Source organism: Acomys minous (assembly GCF_964271855.1).
Source record: "Acomys minous genome assembly, chromosome: 19".
Lineage (NCBI taxonomy): Eukaryota > Metazoa > Chordata > Mammalia > Rodentia > Muridae > Acomys > Acomys minous.
In genome coordinates, this window is record NC_140499.1 from 11,928,276 (window position 1) to 11,949,288 (window position 21,013).

A 21,013-nucleotide genomic window follows, 5' to 3' on the forward strand; every position below is an offset into this window, starting at 1 on the left:
AGAATTGAAATAAAGACTCATACAGATTGAAAAATAGCAAAAAGGGCTAGAGAGATGGCTCAGAGGTTAAGAGCACTGAATACTCTGCCAGAGGTCCTGAGTTCAATTCCCAGCAACCACATGGTGGCTCACAACCATCTATAATGTGATCTGATGCCTTCTTCTGGCCTGCAGGTGTACATGCAGGCAGAGCACTGTATACATAACAATAAATAAATAAATCTTTAAAAATGAAAAATAAACTTTATTCAAAAGCAAAGCAATACCACAGATCAGAAATAAGTATGTTCTGGGTAAGCAAAAGACCAAATAGATGACAAAGTGCTCAAATGCCCTTATTACTGTTTGGGATTTCTTTTTATGGATCTGAAAATAAGAAGCCTGCTACTTCTATACTAGGAGTGTAGTGTAGAGGTTCTCTCTTTTGATTGATAGATTAGATCATAAAATAATTTTTCTACCATGTATGCCTTTCCCATAATGCATCTGATTTTAATGTTGTAGAAAATATCAATATATCTAATAATGTTCATTATTAAATCAGCCTATAATTATTATGGTGGTATTATCTAACCTACTATCATAATCAATAAAAGACACAGGCACCTGTTGTTTTTAGAATAAGCCTTATTTTTTGGGGCTGGGCAGATATTAACCCCCTAACCTACCTCCCATAATCTCCCAGCCCTGCTTTAATCATTTCTGTCTGGGCTGTTTCCCACCCATAATCCCAAAATGCTTGCTTACGCTGTTCATCTGGGCCATTTCTTTCCACGTGGAATTTCAGAGTTCCTCCTCCTCCTGGCTTGAGTGGCTTCTTCCCTATGCCATGGTGATTCTGCTCCTTGTTTCTCCTCCGGTGCCTCTTTCCCACCCAAGATCCTTCTCTTCTCAAAGCCTGAAAACCTTCACTCTGCATAGACAGGGGAAGGAGGTCCCCCTCAGTCACAGTCATAGGGGAGGGGAATAAGGGGAAAATGGGAGGGAGGGAAGAATGGGAGGATACAAGGGATGGGATAACCATTGAGATGTAACAAGAATAAATTAATAAAAAAATTTAAACAAAAAAAAAAAAAAGAAAAGAAAACCTTCGCTCTGTCCCCTCCTTCTGGCCTGTCCAGGGGTAGGTCTTTTGTTGGTCAAACAGGGAGGTAAGGTTACACAGCAACACTTAGAGTACATGCTCAATAACAGTAAGAATCTCAGGGGCAAGCAATTAACAAATATAAAGCACTAGACCATGCCGTAGCATTTCCCCCTTTTTGTCTAAGTAAAAAAGGCTATTTTAATATAAATTATACACAGTAAGAATAATTATCTATCCTATCTTGGTGAGTTTAAATTTTTGTACCTAAATTATTTTCTATCATATCTTGTATCTCTCAGGCATGACATGGTCTAGTGCTTTATATTTGTCTAGACCTTAAAACATCTTCTTAACTACTAAGCTTAGTTGTAAAACTGTAACTATCTACTCTTCAACCCCATCAGAGACTTAAGGAGGAATAAAATTAATTACCTGAATAAACAGGGAATGCAGGATAGCGGCTTCCAAAATTTTTTTTAAAAAATGGCAGAGACAGTTTGCTGGCTGGACAGCCACTTCTAAACTCTATAATGTTGGAGTCACATCTTCAGCCTTCTGGCCCACTATATTTGACAGGCATATCTGTGAAGCAGGAACTATTTAGGACTTGCTTACTCTGTCTTGGCAGAGCATGGCAGTTGACTTGACCTTCATTCAAGCTTGCCCATTATAGGCAGAATTCTGTCTGTGTCAGAAACAAGGACACTTTCTTTTCTCTGGTAGCTAACTTTCCACATTTGACACCATCTCCATATGGAGGTTCTTCAGTGCTACTCATCTCCTTTGAGACAGGCTGGATGCTTCCACAGGTTGACCTGTCTTATTCTCAAAGATTCCCCAAAATAATAAAAAAAAAAATCCTTAAATGGCATGTTCTGTAGGTATCGGAGGTTTTTGAAGACCACCTATTTAACTGTGCACACAACCATTATCTATGTCTATCGTTCTTTCTATTTATCTATCTATCTACTGTGTCACATCTCTCTACCTAGCTATCATACCTAAAAAGTATATTTCTGTGATAAATTAGACTAGTATCTGACATGATCATGAGTTGATCAATCAACCATTAATTTGATTAGTTAATTATCCTAAACAGCCTGCAATAGCGCTTTTGAAAGAATTGTAAGTAAAACTTGTATTATAAGTGAGTTGTATGGATACACTACCTCATGCCAGAGTAGAAATACATCTATATAGATATAGATAGATAGTGTATGTCAAAGAGACATTAAATTTGAATTCTGTACCAATGTATCAAAAACAAACTTATTTTTCATCAATATACAAAATTTTATACCAATGAATTACAATAGCCTTATTTGAGAATAACAATTAAGGCTTTAGGATGAGAAGTAGATTCAATAATCTACATTTTCTCCTATCATTTCTATGTATTTTCTGTGTTCTCCCCTCTTACTTTTCAACCTCTTTATCTTTGCCTAGAGAAAAGAAAAGGAAAAGAAAAAAATCCCTGAGTCTGAGTCTGTTTTTATACCTTGTTTTTTATTATTATTAAGAGCATTAATAACTTGTAACCAACCCCTAATGACAAAAAAAACCCCAAAACCCTATCCAACCCCCTTTAACAGAAATGGGACATTGTTTTCTTAAGGTTGCTTCCCGCTGGTTTTGGGGCATAGGATACCTTTCTAGGAACCCAAATAAAATTGGTAAAAATGGTTATGTAAACTAGCAATAACATTTGTACTCCAGTCTCTAAATGTTGAGAAATTTCAGGCTGAATAGAAGTCTTGTTTGGAACAGTGTGGAATGCTGGATGAATTGAGTTCAACAGCATTCTTTGAAGCTGTCCTGAGAGCAAGTTCTGAAGGAACAGCAACTAAAGCAGCTGAGGCAGGAGCATGCAGGATGCTGGAAGAAAAGTGTCAGTGTCTCAGCATCCTGGAGGATGAATTTTGTCAGGTTTGGTCCAGCACCACCAGTGTCCAGTTATTCTTCTCTGAAAACATAATTTATCATAAGTAATTTATAGTTCTAAAATTTAAAATGCCTGGCATGTTCAGGGTGCACAGATCAATTAAGGATGTTTTACTTCTCTTTGTATGAACAGAAGAAAAATACATCTTTCTATAAGTCAGTATGGATTGTAAACCAAACTGTAAGCCAAATTATCTATGTCATTTAAAATAATGACATGATAAGTCTGGAGCATACTGTAGCCAAGGATTTATTAGACACATATTGTCGAAGTTCTAGCTAGAGACATTTTTATGTCTCAATCAGTCTTAGAGCTGTTCCCATGTGGAGGGATCAGCAAATATGTTACCTGCTTGTTCTGCAGTATAAATATAGACTGATTTAATTTAGCAATCTCTCTCGTACCTTGGTTTGTTCCATTTTGACCTCTCTCGAAGAGGATTATAATACTACCATTACCACTAAACCTACAATCATTTTATGTTGATTATCAAAACAAGACTGTATAGTGTCTAACTATCTTCCTATGGGCTTTTGGGCAACTGTTGTATTAGGCCAAGATGCTACATGTCCCCACGAGAGCTCCTCATGTCTAAAGGGATAAGCCAGTTGCCCAGAGCAACAGAAAAGGCATTAGCTTTTAAAATCACCTTTATTTAAACTCCTTCCAACCTTTATTTCTTAAACACACCCTAGGCATCTTGTACCTGGGTTTCTATGTTTGGTGCGGCTATTTTTGTCATGCCCCTTCTATTATATGGAATGGGCAGTTTTTGCCTTTATAGTCTCAGTGCTCTACAACCTAACTTAAGCTGGTGTGCACTTTGCATCCTGTATAGTCTCCTGTGTCTCTTTGTACCAGGCATGACCCCTACCTGTCCCCTGTGAGAGTGCCTCATGTTTAAAGGGATAAGGAAGATGCCCAGAGCAGTGTGGACCTCATTTCAGTCAGCATTTAATAGCTTTTGGCTGTGGGAGGCATGCAGATTGCGTGTTCATCTCCCAGCCTATATTGGTCCTTATATTAATGGATAGACTATTCCTTTTAGACCAAAGTACCTGTTGGCACCAGTTTTCCTGTGGGAGTCCCATTCTCTAAGGATATCAGTTGGACTTTTAGGGCAGTGTGACATCATCTTCTCCTTCCATAAGCCCAAGAATGATGTGCATCCATCCTCTAGATCAATAAGGACATTATTGTTCATTATTAAGAAAAAAAACTTACACAATAACTTTAAGAAAAAATTCATCATTTTGAATCCTAGACTGTCTTTTGTAAGTGGCTTATCTTATCTTCCCAGGGTCCTGCCCTGACATAGTGTATATTTACAGCGATTATGCCTTCTTTGTCTCCATTGGAATTAAGGGCATGTGCCACCACCTCCCTGTTCAAATATTTCATCTCAATTCCAAAATATTGCCACTCCACAGCTCTAGAAAGTAACAAATTTGAGCTATAGTGACATTCCAAATCCAGTCAAAATCTTCAAAAATCTCCCACATTTTAGCAATGTCAAGCAACAGAAATATCCGCTTTATTTCCCATTTTAGGGGAAAACAAAAACTTTCAAACAAAAATCAAGAAAAGAAAGAAGACAATTTTACATTTTGGGCCAGTTGTGCCATCTTGGGGCACAAAAAAAAGAAACCCTGTCCATCATTCCTTGGAATTTAGTTGCTGATAAAATGTATCAACAGGTCTTTTGCAAAAAGAGCTGACAAACATCCTGCATGAGCTTTGAGCTCCAGCTGCTGTCAACCTCCCATTCTTTATCAGGAAGAGCCTCTTTCCTTCCTCCATCCCTACTGTCTGTACTTTAGCTTTCCACCCTTTGACTTTCTCTCTAATTTCTCTTTGAATTTTCCTAAAGAGGCCATAGAAAGCCATGATCACCATTGAACGCGTTGCAACCAGGTCCATGACGACAACAACAACCAAAACAAAGCCACAGAAGATCCAAGCTCTCTCTAGCATGCTGCTTTCAACCCTGTTGCCGTGCCTTCAGGCTGTGGTCAAGAAAGACCATAGCAGCCTCCATTTGCTGCCCTCTGTCAGCTTTGTTGGAAGGCAGCAGCTTCTCTTGAGAGAGCCACACCTTTGAAATGCATTGGGCCTTGGTTTCCTGCTCTTTGGCTAAGAAATTGTCTTTCACTTAGGACTTCTCAGGCAGTAAACTTACATTCAAGCCCCATGTTGGGTGCCAAGATGTTGTAAAAAATACAAAAATGTCAAATAATGTTTATTATTAAATTAGCCTATAATTATTATGGAGGTATTATCTAACCCACTATCCCAATCAATAAAGACACAGGCAACTTGTATTTTAGACTAGCCTCATTTTACCTGGGACTGGGAAGATATTAACCCTCTAAACTATCCTTATCACTTCCCAGCCCCCATCCCAGGTCATCTGCTTTAATCATCCCTCTCTGGGCTACTTTCCTCCATCCACACAGATCCAGCCATGTGCTTCTCTCCACACTAACCCACTGTGACCTTTTATTCTTTCTTCCTCCTACTCCATCTCTCTCCTTTCTCCCTCTCCCTGCTGGTCCTCTGACCCCAGGCCTGTGAACCTCAAATTCCACCTCTCTCTCTCTTCTGCCAAATCCCAAGCCTCAGCATTTTTAATTAACCAATCAACTTTGCATAGGTGGAGCAAGGTTTACACAACAAGGACAGGTATACATGAGAATGTGCTCATCAGGGCAGCAACGAGATCTTGGGGGCCAGTCGTTAACATCAGAATGTACAGCACCAGGCCAACCCCCAACATATGCACACTCACATACATAAGTATATGAGGGTAAAGCAGGGGAGCATCCCTAAAAGTTCACTTGAGGAACCAGTTTTATCATATTATCATGCACCCCAAACCAATTCAGGTTTGGTCAGCCCTTCTACCCATGTACATGAATGTGTTGGAAATACACTGACTAGAAACTGTCTATTTGGTAAATGTCAATGGAAGAAACTTACACCATTGTATAAAATAAGTACGTGCAGCCTGATACACCTGGGGGCCAAGGGCTGCCACCAGGTCAATAGATGCCTTGTTCAGGGATGGCCACATGTGCAGACCACATGCTGATGAGGGTCTTAGGCTCCCAAATGCATTGTTAAAAGATGGGTATTCATAGCCCAGGTCAGGTGAAGTCCCAAGTTGCTATGCTATTCCCTACGCTTGCCTGCCTCCTGTTTGCTCTCTTCGTCCACATCTCTTCCTCATTAATCTTGTACTATTATTTAAGTAAAGCTAAGTTTTAAACACACCTGCCTTTACCAGCGTTCTGCAGCTTGATTGACACATCAGGAAGAACTTAGAATTGAGAATGATGCTGGGCATGAATGAGAAGGTTTATGAAAAATTGTTTGAGGAGCTTGCTTTTCTTCTTAAAACCTAAATTTCCCTACAGATAAAATTCCAGAAGCAAAGTTGTCATAATAAGTAGCTATTTACAGTAGACATTTGGAGAGTCACTTTAATATTCACAATAGAAAATCTGTCAAGTAATTAAATATAACTTATCAGTTAGTACTTTAATGTATTTTGACATATCAATTGCTGGGAATAAAGCAAGTTGAAAAGTTGCATGCACATGATTATTGCAGATGTTCGCACATGCATGTGTGTGTGTGCGCACACACACACACACACACACACACACACACACACACACACACACACAGAGTTCTTTATTTCCAGTGCTTTGTACATCTTATGTTACCTTAGTTCAGTAGGAGACTATAGCCCAGAAGGCAATGCTCATCCCTACTACAAAGACAGTGTATTCATGACTTCCCTGTTGCTGTTCAAAACACCTGACAAAGGGCACTTCAGGAAGGAATCGTTTGTTTTTGGCTCACAGTTTGAAGAGGCAGTCCATCATGAAGGTGAAGTCAGGAGTGTGAGACAGCTGCTCACACTGTACCTGCAGTCAGGAGGCAGGAAGAGAGGAATGCTGGGCTCAGCTTCTTTGCTCCTTTTTGTTCAGCCTGAGACGGCAACCCACAGGCAAAGTACCACACCCAGTCAGGCAAAGACTCCTTCCCTCAGCTCAACATTCCTGAACATGTTGGTGTTTCCATAGTAACTCTAAATACACCAAGTTGGTTATCAAGATTAGCCATCTGAAATATTGCTTTCTTAGATTATATCTTGGCTTCCATGTGCACTTGCTCAGCCAGGCGTAAAGGCAGATAAACTGACCACAGTCGGCTGAGCCCGCTGGCTGTTAGAAGGTGCTGGCTCTGTACCCTTAGGCTGTTTCTGTTTGCTTCTGCTAGCTGTGTAAGCCAAGGGCACGCACATTGACACCCCTGTTCCACAGTTGTTTTTATTACTTTAAATCCCACGGTTACTGAAATCATCTTTGAAAACAAAATTAAAGTTATAATTTAAGTGTCAACAAGTCTTATTGATGAAGAAAGCAACATAGTTTTTATGTTCACAAGAATTATAGGTTTATCAGGCCTAGACTGGTTTTGAGTGAATGTCCAATAATCACTTTAAATAACAAACAAACAAAAACAAGGAAATGAGAAAATTAAATATAGAAGATGGGTTTTTTAAAAATAACATGGGAACCTTTAAAATATGACAGTAAAGACTGTCAAAAAAAAACTATTCAGCTTAAAGTTGAAGCCCATTAGGATATCAGTGATGAAGTCCCAACTTTGTGTCAAATCTTTTTCTGACTGGAAAGGATTCTCTATCTTGGCCTCTGAGGAAGTCATAATCCAGACATGGTTCTGGGACAAAAGACAGATTAACAAGAGAGAAACAAGGACGTTCATTAAAGAAAACACGAAATTCGCATCACCAGGGAGAGAGTTAACTACCAAAGCAGTGGCTTGCAAGCCCTGTTATCAAAGTATTTCAACAGAGTGATGGACCCTGCAGAAGCAACAGGGCAAAGGGAAGGGAAGGGAACTGGGCAAGACTCCGCCTGGCTGCTCAGTTCTGCCTGGGCTGATGGAGGAGCCTCACTCTCAAGAAAGAAGGTAGTGGGATGGGGACAAGAAGTAGGAATATCCCTCACTTTAATAATCCTCTTCCAGGTTGTAAGCAAACAAACAAGGGCAGCCAGGCCCCTGCACTTAAATTATCTTTGGCTCAACAAGGAGGAATAGTTCCGTTTCTGTCACCTGCGCTCCAAGTTCCAAGCTCTCCATCAGCAAAACCACCGCACTTCTCTAATGTTTAGACCCGTTTTACATTTTTGCTGATATATGGAAAGACTACTGCATTGCTTACCAGTTTTGGCTTGACATCCCTGCGAACTTTCCTTCTTTCTTTGTGTGGAGGTGTGTGGCTGTGGTGTGAATGCGTGTGGATGCGTGTGTGCTGTAGTGTAGCCGTGGAAGCCAGAGGACAGCTTGTGGGGGACAGTGTTCTCCTTCCACCACGTGCGTTCGAGCTTGAATTCAGGTCTCCAGCATTGGTGGCAAGCACATCTGCCTGCTTGGCCTTCTCACCAGCTCTCTGCTCGATTTTAAGATGCTTTAACGGATAATTCTTTGGTATTTTTTTCATAACTATATCACTGGTAAATAATAAGTTTTCATTTCTTCTTTATTGGTAAATATAACATTCCTTTGTTATTCTTGCCCAATTACAGTTGCTTGTATTCCAGCAAATTAAAATAAAGCTGGTGACAGTGGACACTTACAGTATGATTTGTAAAGCAAGGTTTTTCAATATTTCATCATTAAATAATTGCATAAATTATATTACAGGTAGTTTTTTTCTAGTCCTTTTATTACATTGAGGATGTTTTCATTTCTAATTTTATAATAGCTTTTTACCATTAATAGATGCTAATATATTTCTAGATTACATTATCACATGATCACTTTATAATTATTATATTTTATAATTACATATTATATAATTATTATAATGTTTTTCATATAGTAATAAAAATCTAATAATAACCAAGATTATATTTCTAAGATACAAAACTAGTAACTTTATCATGGTAGACTTTGTTTTTTTCAATGTGGTTAGTTTTGGTGAACTAAATTCTTTTAGGTTTTATATTTGTAGAATGAGGTTAGCCTGCAGTTTTCCATCACATGTGGCTGTGACTGGTTTTGGTCTCAGAACTTGCCAACCTCATAACCAGGCTGGCTGGCGTTCTTTTCCTGTACTCTGGAATTATCTGTACAATATAGCTTGGGCTCAGCTGTAAGGTGTAAGAGCTTTATGTTTCCGTGACCAAAATGCTTTTAATTATTTAGAACTTTTAGTTATTTCACATTTTACTAAATTAGAATTGTTTAAGTCTATTGGTTTATAAGTTGGTTTCAGTAAGTTACATGTTTGTAGAGCTTTGCTGTATATTTCAGTAAGATAATACCTCCAAATTTCTAAGCGTCTTACTGCAATATGTTTTAAGTGTCCCCTTTCTAAAGCATGTTGTGCCCACAATTATGGTTTTTAATTCCTCATATTTATTTGGGGCTTATATGTTTCTTTATCAGTCTTGTCAACGATGTATCCATTTCCTTGGAAACACATTAGCTCTTGGATTTATTGCTACTGTAACACAGGTACCTGCTATTTCATTTATTAGTGCTTAGGATAATTTCTTTCCTTATTCTTTTTATTTTTAATGTTCCACTTATCTCATCATTTCTTTAGATGCTAAGTGAACTAGTTTTAGGACTTTCTTATTCTCTAATACAAGCACTGAAAATGTATATTCTTACCTGTTGTCTTAGCCATGCTCCCTGGATACTTTGCTTTCCATTCCTTTCTTTTCAATATTCTTTCTTATTTGACTTCATTCTATGGCCCATGAGTTCTTTGTGCTATGTGTACACACACACACACACACACACACACACACACACACACACACACACATTCCTTTAGTTATTTGTTGTTGTTATCACTTCTTTCATTATTGCACTAAAGCAGAATACTATGGTCATCATAATGGTCATACTTCTGCAAGGCTATTTAACAAACCAGCATCATTAACATTCATGATGTTTCTAAAGCTCAAGTCTAATTGTCACACTTGTCTCATTCCTTTTAATGTTCTCTTGAACTTCACAGGCAGATCGTTTTCTTCTGGCATGCGTATAGCTCACCAACCAAGAGCCTTCCTTTCCTACCCGGGACCCCAGCTGCACTCAGCCACCTTCTTTCCCATCTCCCAGAGACTCTTCCACGTCTCAGTCATCTGCCCTCCAAGGCTAGGTTGCCATTCCCACTCGCATCAATGACAGGCTTCCAAGCCACCTTTGCCTTCTAAGTGACAGCCCTAGGCTGTGTATCTGCCACTGGTTCTCTGAATGTCCACGTCAGGAGATCTAGTACACCACTGACCTGTTTGTCTGAAGCCAAAGTCTTTGACAAAGAACCTATTTGCTGGTCAACCTTTTGTGTGTGTGTGTGTGTGTGTGTGTGTGTGTGAATTTATTACATTTCACTGTGAATCAAAAATGTAACACGGTCATTGTAATCCTACAGTGTTCTTTTGAAGTCCACATTACCTGGGCCAAGCAATGGTCACAGGCACCTTTAATTAGGGACTTCATTCCCGTCTCCTGTATCTCAGTATCTGTAGCCACTGTTCCTCCTGGTTTCTGCTATCTTTCTCTGTCTGTGTTCCTCATACTACCCAAGGTCCCCTCCCTGTTTCCTGCTCTTTCCGTCCCCTGCTCTGCTCCCAAGGCCCAACGTTCTAGATCAACATTTTGTCAGCTCTTCCTCCTCCTCCTCCACAAATGGCTCCCCTACAGAGGGTCCTGTTGTTCTCAGCCAGAGCCTTCCTCTTACAGAAACAGGAACAGGACAGAGACATGCTAAGCATTTATTTAATGCGTCCATGAGGACAAAATAAAAACCATGGAAATAAAATCGCTAAATCTTCTAAGAGCTATTGAGCATCCCTCTCAAGGACTGTAGAGATTGCTCAGTGGGAGCACTTGCTGCTGTTACAGAGGACCCGAGTTCGGTCCCCAGCATCTGTATCATGTAGCTCACAACTCACGTAACTCAAGTTCCCAGAGTTTCCTGTGCCTTTGGCCTCTTCCTACACCTGAACTCATGCACACACACACACACACACACACACACACACACACACACACACACACACACACACACTTTAAAATAAAAAGTATTTGAAAAATTCCCACCCTAAATCAATTACTCTAGGCTCTTTGAATACAGGAAAGAAGCAATTTTTGGCTAACTGATAAGGTCAATGAATCTGTGGTGGTGATAACGGTTGTGATGTGAAACTGGGAAAGAAAATTCTAGCAAAGTCAAAATGTCAGGAAAACAGCACTAAGCTAGACACAAGCTAGAGTTATCTAAAAGGAGGGGGCCTCAGTTGAGAAAATGCCTCCATAAGATCCAGCTGTAGGGCATCTTCTTAACTAGTGATCAATGGGGGAGGGCCCAGCCCATTGTGGGTGGTGCCATCCCTGGGCAGGTGGTCCTGGGTTCTATAACAAAGCAGGCTGAGCAAGCCTTGTGGAGCAAGCCAGTGTAGTATGAAGCGCTCTCTAAGGCCTCTGCTACAGCTCTTGCCTCTAGGATGCAGCCCTGCTTGAGTTCTTGTCCTAACTTGCTTCAACAAGAGACTATGATGTCAATGTTTAAGGCAAATAAATCCTCTCCTCTCCAGCTTGCCTTTGCTTGTGGTGTTTTAGCACACCAATAGTAACCCTGCCTAAGACAGCTCCCCAGAAAGGATTTGAAAACAGATCAGTATAAACCAAGCAAGTCCCACAGGAAATGTGAAATTGTTACTATAGCTCTTGGGACACTATATTTATATATATATATATATATATATATATATATATATATATATATATATATATATACACATGAGTGTGTTTATGAGAATATATGTATAAAGGGACTCAGAACTTCAGCCTTTTATGAAAAATCAAACCAATCTTAATCTGCTGCTGAGAAGAACATCTCTATTACAACATACTTCGTGATGAAACATATTAAAATGTGCCATTAACACATAGGGGAGAAAAATACACTCATATCCACTTACTATATTTAAAATACCTCTGCTTAAACCAACTCTCTGTGCAGTCTGTAGGTTGGTGTCATGGGTAGGTTCTATTCGCAGAACCCTTGGGGCCCCCAGGGACTCCATTTCCTTCTGGACTGTCCAGTGAGCATCATTACCAGGTGTGTAGTGACATCTCACTGCTGCCAGGAACACCAACAGTGACTTCTGCATTATGCATCTCCGGAATTAGCTGTGAACCATCTTATGAAGACTTAGAAATGTCAACAGATACAGCCTGGATACAGAGCCCAGTTGCTAAGCCACTCCACAATCAAATGGGGCTCATTGGCTGGCTAACCTCATCTACTTGTTAAATTCCAGGCCAACGAGAGCCCTCGTCTCTAGCCACAGGGTGGATTGCACCAAAGGAGCAACAGCAAGGTTGTCCTCTGGTATGCACGCATGTGTACATGCACACAAATGAACAAGTAAACTCAAAAACAAAATATTGACAAATTCACAAACATATCCATAAACGGCTCTGCCATGCCTGATCCTGAGTACTTTTCTCCCCATGTGACAAATACCAAAGGAATCTGGATAAAAATAGGCACAGGCCAAGAGCATCTTGCTTGCCACTTTTACTCTGTGTATCCGCTCATAATATGCATATTTCACAGCTAATTGCTTGTGAGTTACAAGCTGAGTCTAGACATGAGATTTCAGAAAATGTTGTAGACATTGAGCTTGAGATTTCTTTTAAGTGTACTGACTATTGCTTGGGGCTAAAGAAAGGCTTACTGGAAAACTGAAAATCTTCTGTTTACAATGCCTCATATTTTAGATTAGGTTATTTTTTTTTTTTTACTTTACATGTATGGTCAAATTGACTGCATGTATATCTGTGCATTGTGTGCATGCCTGTTGTCTGCCATGGCCAGAAGAGGACATCAGATTCTCTAGACTTTGAGTTAGAGATGGCTGTGAGCTGTCATGTGAGTGTTGAGAGCTGGACCAGGGTCCTTTGTAAGAGCAGCTTTTAGCCACTGAGCCATCTTTTCAGCCCTCCAAAGCCTTTTTAAATTATGTATATATATGTGTATATCTAGTGTATATACATATATATTATTTGTTTATTTATTGCACACATGCCCTCAGTGTGGAGGTCAGGGGATAGCTTTCAGAAGTCACTTCTCTCCTACCATGTGGGTCCCAGGGAAACACTCAGGTTGTCAGGCAGAGGGACCAGCACACTCAGCTCCTGAGCCATCTCACCAAGCCCTACAAAGACTTCTGTTGTCCTGTAGATTCAGTAACTTCCATTCTCCAAAAATATCCGGACAGAAGAGAATTGGGCCTTCCCACTCCTCACACTTCCCCACCATGCACAGCAGCACTGCAGCACCGAGCTCAGCTGCCTGCTTCTCTCGCTGCCTCCCAACCCTCTCTCTAGGTTTGATCAATCGCTGCATCCCGAGACTTCATCTCCTGGATGGCTCGCCATATGATGCCTCCTCTCTCTCTCTCTCTCTAGCCTGTCTTCAGCCAGGACGCAGCCCTCATCATCCTATGCCGACATTACTGGAACCATCTCCAAATGTCCTCTCCTCCTCCCCCTTTACTCCCTCACTCCCTCCCTCTCTGTCCCTCCCTCCCTTTCTGATTTAAGGCTGTTCCTGTTTCTAATCTCCACACTGCAGGCACGATGATCACTCTGAAACTCAATTCTGGTCACATCACTGCTGACAGCTTCCCTTTAATTACCAGAGGAAAGCTACTCTCTAGAATGACTTTCAAAATCTTTGTGACACTACATTCCTCGTCTGCCTGCCCTGTTTCCATAGTGTATGCCCTCCCAGCACCACTAGCACAGGCCTTCCTAGCTACTGTGTAACACCAAGCCCCAAAACCTTTGCTTCTGTGATTCCTTCAATTTGACTATCAGTAACTTCTGTCCCATTGACTTAACTGCAATCGACCTTGAAGGTTCTGTTCATGACATTTCTCTTCAGGCAGCCTTTCCTAACTTACACTGACTTCCCATCCTGGTCCCTCAAGCTGGAGAAATTGCCAAGATACTATGAGTTGATCCACCTAGGAACTCATCACCCTTAGTTGGCACCAATTTTTATGCCTTTCTTCTTTAGCAGGGACGATGTCCACAGCACAAGAGGTTCCAGCACTCACATGTGTGGACCCAACCTCCTAACCTGGATCTTATTCTTCCAAATCATATTAACATTCCTCCATTTATCCATTAGTTCAATAGCCATTTATTGGTGGACTTCATAGCTATCTTCCTCCCACTCAAGATTTTCACTTTGCCGTGTAATATCCGGATTTTCTAGACACCTACAAGCTGTGTGGAAACCATTTCCTCCTTTTCTTACCCATTCTAGAGCATACAAAGAACATTGGTTTTTCCAAAATGTTTGAAATGACTCCGTTGAAGCATTTTATGTGTTTCCTATCCCGGTGGCAGCTGATAACACCCAGCCTATTTTATGGCCGATTGGCATAGTCGATGTAGTGTATCAGCCCAATAGTCTAGAACGTCACAGATCATCCTCAATGGCTTCCGTCTGCAGAATGCAGACCTCAACATCAGCAGTCAGAGTTAAATACATGTTGATGAATGATATTAGCCCAGTAACAACAGGTTATTATCTCCCAGTGGGTTTTTGAAGCCACTCAGTCTTGGCCTGTTTTCCCTGCTTCAGAAGTCCGCCGGCCTGCCCGCCCGCCCACTGCCTTTCACTGCTGATGGGCACCAGTTTGTTCTTCAAGGTCACGGAGGGTCAAGTTTAAAGAGCTTTGATGTAAATCCTACAATTTCCAAAGAAATCTCAAAAATGAATCATGAAATTGAAAGGTCAGGTGGTTTCCAGTGTATGGAAGGCAAAATCAGGGTGGCTTTCTAGTCCAAAGGCGCAAGGCTGAAAACTAAAACAGTGTCATTCCAGGCTTCCGGCATTGTACAGAGGAAAATTATTGTACAGTTAGACATGATCGCCCCCAAATACAGAATTAACTATCATTTCTGCTTAGGGATGGTGCATATGTGTATGTCTGTGCTGTGTGTGTGTGTGTGTGTGTGTGTGTGTGTGTGTGTGTGTGTGTGTTGGGAGTCAGGGGTTGTACTGAGATTCAACTTCACTCAGGTGTGTTTGGAGCATCCCTATTGGTCTTTCACCATTGGGTGGCAGGGGCAGGCATGTAGCCACCCTCCAGGACAAACAGGGTAACCATGAGTCTCATGTAAGACTGTGTTATTCTCAACTTCAGAAATATCTACCAGAAAATCAGGGACCATGACCTCCTGGACAAGAGGAAAACTGTGACAGCACTGAAAGCTGGAGAGGACCGTGCCATCCTGCTGGGACTAGCCATGATGGTGTGTTCCATCATGATGTACTTCCTGCTGGGAATCACACTGCTGCGCTCCTACATGCAAAGGTAATGCCACAGGACCAAGGGACCCACTGCCGTCTCCTCCTCGGCTCCCCCATTACTCACTCACCTCTGCTCAGAACTTGCAAAGGCACCTGGCACACAGTGTTTTCTACGTTATCTGATTATAATAATAAGCCTAGACTACGTGAAACTGTCTACCATGAGCTGGACACGTTTCAGACACTTCTTGTTTCTTTCTCACAACTACTCCATAAGCTGAGTGCAGATATAATCACCAACGTAGAGACACCAATGCCCAAACGAAGTGACACAGGGTCTTAGGAAATGGCTCTCCATAGCAACGTTGCTGCACAATCATGAGACCCTAAGTTCCAAACCTAGAACCAACATAAAAATCCCAGACATGGTGGCATGCACTTGTAATGCCAGCACTGGAGACGCGGAGACAGTCGGTCTCTGGAGGCCCCTGGCCAGCGAGTCTAGCCTAACTGCTGAGCCTCAGGCCACTGAGAGACCCTGTCTCACAAAAGCAATGTAGATGACATCTGAGAAATGACACCTGAAATGCATCCTCTGGCTGCAACAAAGACACACCAAAACATACTCACATGAACATGTGCACGTACCGGTCCATACACACATGAACAAGTGCACATTAAAGTGTATCTGCACACACGTATACAAACCTGAGCATGCACACATGCATGCAAATGCACCTATACACAAGTGTACACAGACACATACGATCTCACACGTGTCAAAGCCACACCCCAACTAATCTGAGAGACTTAGTTCTTGCTATTCTCTGTCACTGCTTTTTCACCCACCCACTTCTCCCTCACACAGCTTCCTGGAAACTTGCGTATGTCCAAGCCACAGAAGTCAGAATCTACTGGTTTTAAGCCAGACCCAGTCAGTACTCCATGTTCTGAAGTGGTTCTGGTGTGCTGTGAAGCCTGAGAAAGGCTGCTGGCAATCTCTTAAAGTAACAGATTTTGAATCCTTTTCTTTCACTGTTTACCTTGGGTTCACTGGATAGGGAGAGAGGCACTAGATGTGATGCTAAAAGCCTATCATCCAGCATAAGCTACCTGATAATATCCTGGTAGGGTCCCAGGGTCCCACCCTCCCTGCCATCCAGGCAAGAATCCTGAAACTCGATAGGTCTGCCCATGGCTGGGCTTGTAGAAATAAGACCCTTTCCTATGAAAGTGGGAGGTTTCAATCCAAGAGAAAATCAAACCACTTTGTGGCACTTGTTTCTCCAGCTAAATTAATGCTTTCATTTCAGAAGCTCGGTCTAGCTGAAATGTAGCAATTTTCTCCTCTTTCACATCCTGGCCAGTCTCTCCCGCAATGAAAGCGCTGGTGCCTCAGGCCCTCAGTGTTTGCTGAGTCCAAAACCTCTTTCAGATTCTCGCACCTGCTTAGAACTATCTAAGACACACTCCCCCACCGTCACCACCCACCGCCACCCTTACCCCCAACTGCCTGGTTGTAAAAGAAAATTCTGATCATCCATGTTGCAGAAAATTCAGTTCACTACAGCAGAGGAGACTGAGTCTAGTAGCCTGCATCTGGCACAAGCAAGAGTGCAGGAGCTCTCCACGGGTGTCCAGCAACAGGGTAGGGTTGTTATTCCTCCTGAACACGTGTTTTCTGCTCACTGCAGTACAGTTTATACCCAGAGGCAAAGCATTGATTGCTACTGTGTTACTGCCTAATTGTGAATGCTCAACTTGATCACAAAACAAAAGTTACTATAAAATAAAATTTGACCAATGGTTAGCTGGAATCTCTCTGATTGACATAGCCTCGGGGGTAACCTGACTGACCTCTTTGTCTGCACAGACTGGTTTTCCTAGGAAGGCACAGCCTGGCAGATGGAAACCCAAGCCTAGGGAACTACAGGGTTGCATAAAGCCTGTTTCTATCACTATGCAACTGTGTGTTCTTGACTGTGTCCCCTGATTTCTGTGACCCTCAATACACTCACCTTTCAAAGGGGGATTAATAACCAACGTATAGGGTTGTTGGGAAGATGAAAGGAACTAATTTATGTAAATCACCAGTTAGGAAGAAAGGATATAATTAGCCATTGCTCTTGACATCTTCAAAAGGCTGCCCTTCCCTTAGTCCCTGTGTTAGAATGACCTCATAGCTCTCCCTCTAATCTCGCCAAGTCCAAGCCTGAGTCATTTTGCCTTTCTGATACCTTTCCCCACCCCCTCCCTTCATAAAGACTTTTCTACCTACAAACCAGGCTGAGGTGAAGTGTGAGGTGGAAGGACTGAGCAAGAAGCTGTGCACTGCAGAAATACAGGGAGAGTGGAGGTTGTACAAGGCGGGTGATGCGCACTAGCCATCCCCTCCCTTGGAAGGCTGAGACAACAGAATTATCTTTGATGCCAGTCCAGGCTACGGAGCAAGTCTGAGGCCATTCTAGCCCACCTTGTCTCAAGAAATAAAAACTAAAATTAAAGCACGCGTCTATGCGTACCAGTGAATTGAATGAGGAGAAAAATCTCTTAAAATATTGTATACAGTGCGTGTCACTGAGAAAGCTCTCAGGCACCGAGCTGTCAGCATGCGTAAAGCTGGTGTGCTCAGTGTCAAAAAAAAAAACTTTACACAGACCTATGGATCATGGATTTGGGGGAGACCCCTGCAGTTTCACAACCACAGGCTCCTTCCCAGCTGCTCCGTGCTCCGTGCTCACTCTTGCCCCTTCTCTGCAGCGTGTGGACGGAGGAAGCTCAGTGCGCCCTGCTGAATGTGTCAATCACAGAGACATTTAACTGCTCCTTCAGCTGTGGCCCCGACTGCTGGAAGCTCTCTCAGTACCCTTGCCTGCAGGTGTACGTGAACCTGACAACTTCCGGGGAGAGGCTCCTCCTCTATCACACTGAAGAGACCATGAAGATCAATCAAAAGGTAGGCGCTTGACTTGTTGCCCCTGGGCACCTGCAGCATCCATCCATCTCCCCTCTGCCTCCGACATCCCTCTTTGAGAGTATTTCAAAGGAAACACACCGGAAGTAGGCACTGCTCGCCCCATTCACAGAGCTCACTCTCTGGGTCTGTCGTTTCCTGTACAAGCGGTTCCCTCGTTCCATGGTACAGCAGATTTAGCTGTGTTTTCTGTTTGGGCGTATTTTTATACGTAAAGAACCTAAGTCTTTCAAAGCAAGTACAGAATTTAATAAGATGCGCATGCCCAAAATATCTGTCATGAGGATAAAACTGAACTTTGCTTTTTCCACACTTAGTTCTGTAACCTGGGGCACAGAGCTTGACTTCCCTGATTCTACTTTTACCCAAAAATAAAATAGTAGCCACTTACAATATCAGGGTTAGAGTGGAGTATGTTGTACAAAGAAATTGAACCTATGGTCAACTCTGTGTGTGTGTACGTGTGTGTATGTTCTTTCTTTATATGTTAATCTCATATAGGCCTAATTTATTATTGTTTGTATTAATAGTTCATATTAATCATTTTTCTGATGCTATGACAAAATACCAAGGACCAAGGACAACTTAAGAAAGACAGGGTTTATTTTGCTTTCCCAGTCCATCATGGCAGGAAAGCACAGCGGCAGGAACAGGAGCTGGGAGATCATATCTTTAACCACAACCTCGACAAGAAAGTGAATGGGAAATGAGAGGAGGCTATAGGCTCCCAAAGCCTGCTCCTAATAACGCACTTCCTCCAGCGAGGCTCCACCTCCTCATAATCTTCGCGACAGTCTCATCAACTGGGGACCAAGTATTCAAATGCCTGAGCCTACAGGGGAAGTCTCCCATTCAAACCGCCACGCTAATGTATCCAAGTCCTCATGGCAGGTGCTCAATAAATATGCGTTATACTGAAGCATACCTAAATTTTATTTTGATGACGGGTTTGGTGGTTCCAAACCTAGGGTCCCCACACTCAAGAAGCTAACACAAGAGGACTGTCACAAGTTAGAGGCCTCCCTGAACTACTAAGCAAGTGCCTGGTGCACTCACTGCCTTTTACACCAACTTGACACAGCTGATGTCATCTGTGACAAGGGAGCCTCAATTAAGAAAATGCCTCCGTAAGGTCAGGCTGTAGGCAACCAATGGGGCAGGTTCTTAGTGAATGATGGGGCAGGCCAAGGCCATTGTGGTTGGTGCCTTCCCTGGTCCGGTGGTCCTGGGTTCTATAAGTAACCAGGCTGAGCAAGCCGTGGAGAACGAGCAGGTAAGCAGCACCCCTCCACGGCCTCTGCATCAGCTCCTGCCTCCAGGATCCTGTCCTGTTTGAGTTACTGTCCTGACTTCCTTCCATGATAGACTACAATGTGGAATTGTAAGCTAAACACACCCTTTCCTCCCCAACTGGCTTTTGGTCATGGTGTTTCATTACAGAAATAGAAACCCTAAGACACCAGGCAAACCAAAACCATATAGAAAGGCCCTATCTCAAAAACATTTATATTTATAAGGTCTATAAAGAACTGAGATGACCAATAATCTTTTAGCTGAACCAATCTGCCATTATCAATTTCAAGATGTATGTATATTTGGTCTGAGTTTAGAGGTCCATAATATTCTTGAATAAGACAAGACTAGCTGACTCCAGCCTCCAGCAGCACCATTGGTGTTTATTTCCAGGAAGCAAGCCCCGTGAACCCTAATCTTCCTCATAAAACTTCCCATTGCAATGGCCACCTTTTCGATGCTAGCCCATGCCGTTGAGAGGTGGAGTAGCCTGGAGGTTCTGCACTGGCACATGAGCAGCAAAGGGTGTGGCCACAAAGGAAGAAAACCCATCTTGCGTTTTGGCTACAATAACATGAATGAATTCATGAAAATACCTCTGAGGACTCTCCTTAATGAATGTTCCAAGGAAAGTTATTTGAAAACTCGCCTTCTGATGGTCTTTCCTGTGTGGTAGACAGAAGCAACAGCAGTGCTGAGGCAGCGCTGCAAACCTAGAAAGCATAGCTCCCTCCCAGCTGCCTGTTTTCCACAATCTCCTCATAAGTCAGATTCTTAAATCAAAGTTGACTTGTACTTGTGGATGCCCATAAAACTCTCAGATCTCCAAGGAACTGGAAAGCCGCAAAAGCTGAGGGGAACCAGACAGGAAGGACTCTTTCTACTTCCTCATCTTGACATCTTATCACTTTGGCTGTGGCTGCGTTGTTTAGGTGACAAACGGGGACTGCAGTACCCGTTATAAATCGCAGGTATCTATTTAGGATTCCAGGCTTGTCAGCACAAAGTGTGGTCATGGGCCCCACTTGGTTTCCTTGGTCCATTACCTTGTTTTTAAGTGTGAGTCATGACCCCATATAGACACATGTGTGCAATGCAGAAAGTATAACTCAAGTGTTTACTATCAAGAACTCCCCAGTAACCACCACAAGAATAACAAAATGGCACTTTTTCTTTTCTCTTCCCCAAAAATCTCCTCCTGCCCCTTCCAAAAACCACAGGCTCTGCTCCCCCCTGGATAACCACCACCCTAGCTGTTATGGCAACTGCCTCTGTGTTTTCCTTTACGGTTTTTTATCACCTCAGTGTTACGCACATATCAGTAAACAC

At 42.3% G+C, this 21,013-nt stretch overlaps 1 protein-coding gene across 2 annotated transcripts in view; it reads left to right on the top strand.

Moving 5' to 3' along the window:
• Window positions 1-21,013, top strand: part of KCNMB2 (potassium calcium-activated channel subfamily M regulatory beta subunit 2) — a 288,389-nt gene that overhangs the window by 249,946 nt on the left and 17,430 nt on the right. For both annotated transcript variants that reach the window (XM_084769843.1, XM_084769842.1), the window contains exons 3-4: window positions 15,311-15,481; window positions 18,178-18,373. In XM_084769843.1, coding sequence (XP_084625969.1) covers window positions 15,311-15,481; window positions 18,178-18,373 — 367 coding nt within the window. The remainder of the gene's footprint in view (window positions 1-15,310; window positions 15,482-18,177; window positions 18,374-21,013) is intronic.